At 40.2% G+C, this 2,915-nt stretch overlaps 1 protein-coding gene across 1 annotated transcript in view; it reads right to left on the reverse strand.

Moving 5' to 3' along the window:
* Positions 1 to 740: 740 nt before the first annotated feature.
* Positions 741 to 2,915, reverse strand: part of LOC106314736 — a 9,826-nt gene continuing 7,651 nt past the window's right edge. Inside the window, exons 3-6 of the mRNA XM_013752567.1 lie at positions 2,131 to 2,367; positions 1,847 to 1,965; positions 1,458 to 1,595; positions 741 to 1,253 (exon numbers count right to left, since the gene is read on the reverse strand). Coding sequence (XP_013608021.1) covers positions 741 to 1,253; positions 1,458 to 1,595; positions 1,847 to 1,965; positions 2,131 to 2,367 — 1,007 coding nt within the window. The remainder of the gene's footprint in view (positions 1,254 to 1,457; positions 1,596 to 1,846; positions 1,966 to 2,130; positions 2,368 to 2,915) is intronic.

Below are 2,915 nucleotides of genomic sequence, written 5' to 3' on the forward strand. Positions count from 1 at the left end.
TTCAGCCGCAGCAACAACTTCTTTACCATCCTCTCCTAGGATGGTCTTCTTGGTGTCTTTGCCGTCAACAACATACTCCCAAAGACCTCTGCCTCCAAGAGCGGTTTTGACAAGTCTAGACCACAGTAAGTAGTTGGTTCCCTTGTGGGTAACCAGAATAGACACGGATTTAAAGACATCAGTGTATGAGTTTTCCATTTTATTTTTTTTCTGGGAATGAAGAACAACTAAAGAACAGGATGAACTTTACCAAAAATAGAAAGGGAAAATCAGAGATTTGTGGAAGTAAAGAGAATAGAGTAGAGAAGAATGAATCTGAGGAGCTTACTTGCTCTGACACCATGAAAGAATGTGAGGATAAAGAGATGTAGATGAAGAACATTGAAGAACAGAGAGAGAGAGAGAGAGAGAAAGTAGATCTGGGAGAAACTCTATTCCCTTAAAATCCAAATTGTGGATCTAGATACAACTCTTTTAAAGGAAAGTTGCCTCAGTACACAATACAATAAAATATTTATTGTTCAAAATATTCAACGGTCTCCTTCTCTCTTCTTCTTCTTCTTTGCTTCTCAAGTCTGGTATTCTGCTTCTAAACTCAAGTCTGGCGCTTCTTATAAAGCCTTATAAAACATTTATAAAACCTTATAAAACCTTATAAAACCTTTATAAGACCTTAAAAACCTTATAAGTATTTTCAAGTCTGGCAGCTTAATTCTCAAGTCTAGCTGCTTAATTCTGCTTCATGTCAACACTCCCAACTTGGGAAGAAACTCATCAAATCCTTTACGGCCAAGGGGCTTAGTGAAAATGTCCGCAAGTTGAGAATGAGTAGAAACGTGTTTGGTTGCAATAACACCTTTGACTATTTCATCCCGTATAAAATGACAATCATTCTCGACATGCTTCGTACGTTCATGAAAGACCGGGTTAGCAGCCAAGTAGATCGCAAACTTACTATCACAATGTAATGGAATCGGAGAAGTAAAGTTAATACCGAACGTGCGAAGAAGGTTATGAATCCAAAGAACCTCCTGAACGGTAGACGACATCACGCGATATTCAGCTTCACAGCTCGAGCGTGACACACAGTCTTGTTTCTGTGTTTTCCAAGAGATAGGAGAACCACCAAGAGTGATAAACCATCCAGTAAGAGATCGTTGAGAAATGCGGCAACCTGACCAATCAGAGTCACACCAAACAGAGAGCTTGAGCTTGGTATGAGCACGAAGAAGAATACCCTGGCCTGGATTGCCCTTTAAATAACGCACAACTCGTAAAGCAGCATTCTAATGAGCAAGTTTAGGCTTCTTCATGAATTGAGTGAGAAGATGAACCGAGTAAGCGAGGTCAGGACGAGTGACGGCAAGATAAATGAGATGTCCGACAAGTCGTCGATAAGCCGCAACATCAGCAAGATCAGGTCCTTTGTCGAGAGCTAAGGTCTGATTCTATTCGACCGGGAAAGCTGCTGGTTTAGCGGCCAAGAGACCAGTTTCTTCGATGATGCCAAGAGCATATTTTCTTTGACGAAGATAGATTCCAAGAGGACTGCGAGCAAGTTCCAAGCCGAGGAAGTATTTGGAGATGCCGAGATCCTTCAAATGGAAGCATCAATTCATATAATCCTTAAATGATTCCAAGAGAGAAGATTTACTCGCAGAAACAACGAGATCGTCCACATAAATAAGAACCTGAATATAGTGTCCATACCACGATCCATAATGAACAAGGAATAATCAGAGAGGGATTGTACGAAGCCGTATTTTACTAGCGAGGATGAGAGTTTCTCGAACCAGCATCTAGGGGCCTGTTTTAAGCCATAGAGTGACTTTTTCAAGAGACACACCTTGTTTTTATCAGAACCCTTGAACCCTGGAGGTGGACGCATATAAACTTCCTCCTTCAAATCACCGTGAAGAAACGCATTATGAACGTCCATTTGATGAACCTTCCAGTTACGAGAAGCTGCAATTTGTAGGAAAGTTCAAACCGTAGTCATCTTTACGACGGGCGCAAAGGTTTCTTCATAATCCTCTCCCTCAATCTGCCTGTTTCCACACACAACCAACCGTGATTTTGGTCGTTCCATAGTCCCATCTGCCCGAAATTTGTATTTAAAACCCCATTTACATGCGAGAGCATGTTTATCAGGAGGTAAATAAACGACGTCCCAAGTGCCATTATCAACGAGAGCCACATACTCATCTTGAATTGAGTTATGCCAGATCTCATCTAGTATAGCTTGGCGATAAGACGTGGGCTCTTTTAATGAGGAGATAGCGGCAAGAAAGTGTTGATGACGTTCAGAAAACTTTGAGCAATTAACGTAGAATTCAAGTGCATAAGGAGCTTCGGTGGGACATGTAACTACAGGAGAGATAGTTTGATGTTAGGAGTTTTCAAGGCTCCTAAGACAAATGTTGTAGTATAGTGAATGTCGAACCAGTTCTGAGGGATATCAAAGCACCGAGAATGCAAGTACTCACTTAATCTAAGTGCAACCAATGATTTAGATGAGTTTTAAGCTATGACTAAAACTAAAAAGCAATAACAGAATGATACTTTCTTGACTAAGGGAAAAGAGAACTCATGGGCATAGGGATTAGATCTTGGGTGATCAAGTTTCAAACTAAGGATGACAAATGATCAATCAAACTATCGACCTTAAGCCTAGACACAATTCTAAGCAAGCTCTATGTCTAGATGAATGCTCATTTGCTAACATATCTCAAACATCAAATGTCTTTGGTTGAATAATATGAAAGCAATCATTACAAATAAGTCTATTAGCTATTTTAGCACCTTTAACAACAAATATCTTTGGCAAAGTATACTAAAAGCCTAGGAGAGTTGTCTCAGGCATTTCATCAAACACCTTTTGGGTGGAAAATGTCTATTGATCAACTTTTGAGTGG

The sequence above is a fragment of the Brassica oleracea genome, chromosome C9 (genome assembly GCF_000695525.1).
Source record: "Brassica oleracea var. oleracea cultivar TO1000 chromosome C9, BOL, whole genome shotgun sequence".
NCBI lineage: Eukaryota > Viridiplantae > Streptophyta > Magnoliopsida > Brassicales > Brassicaceae > Brassica > Brassica oleracea.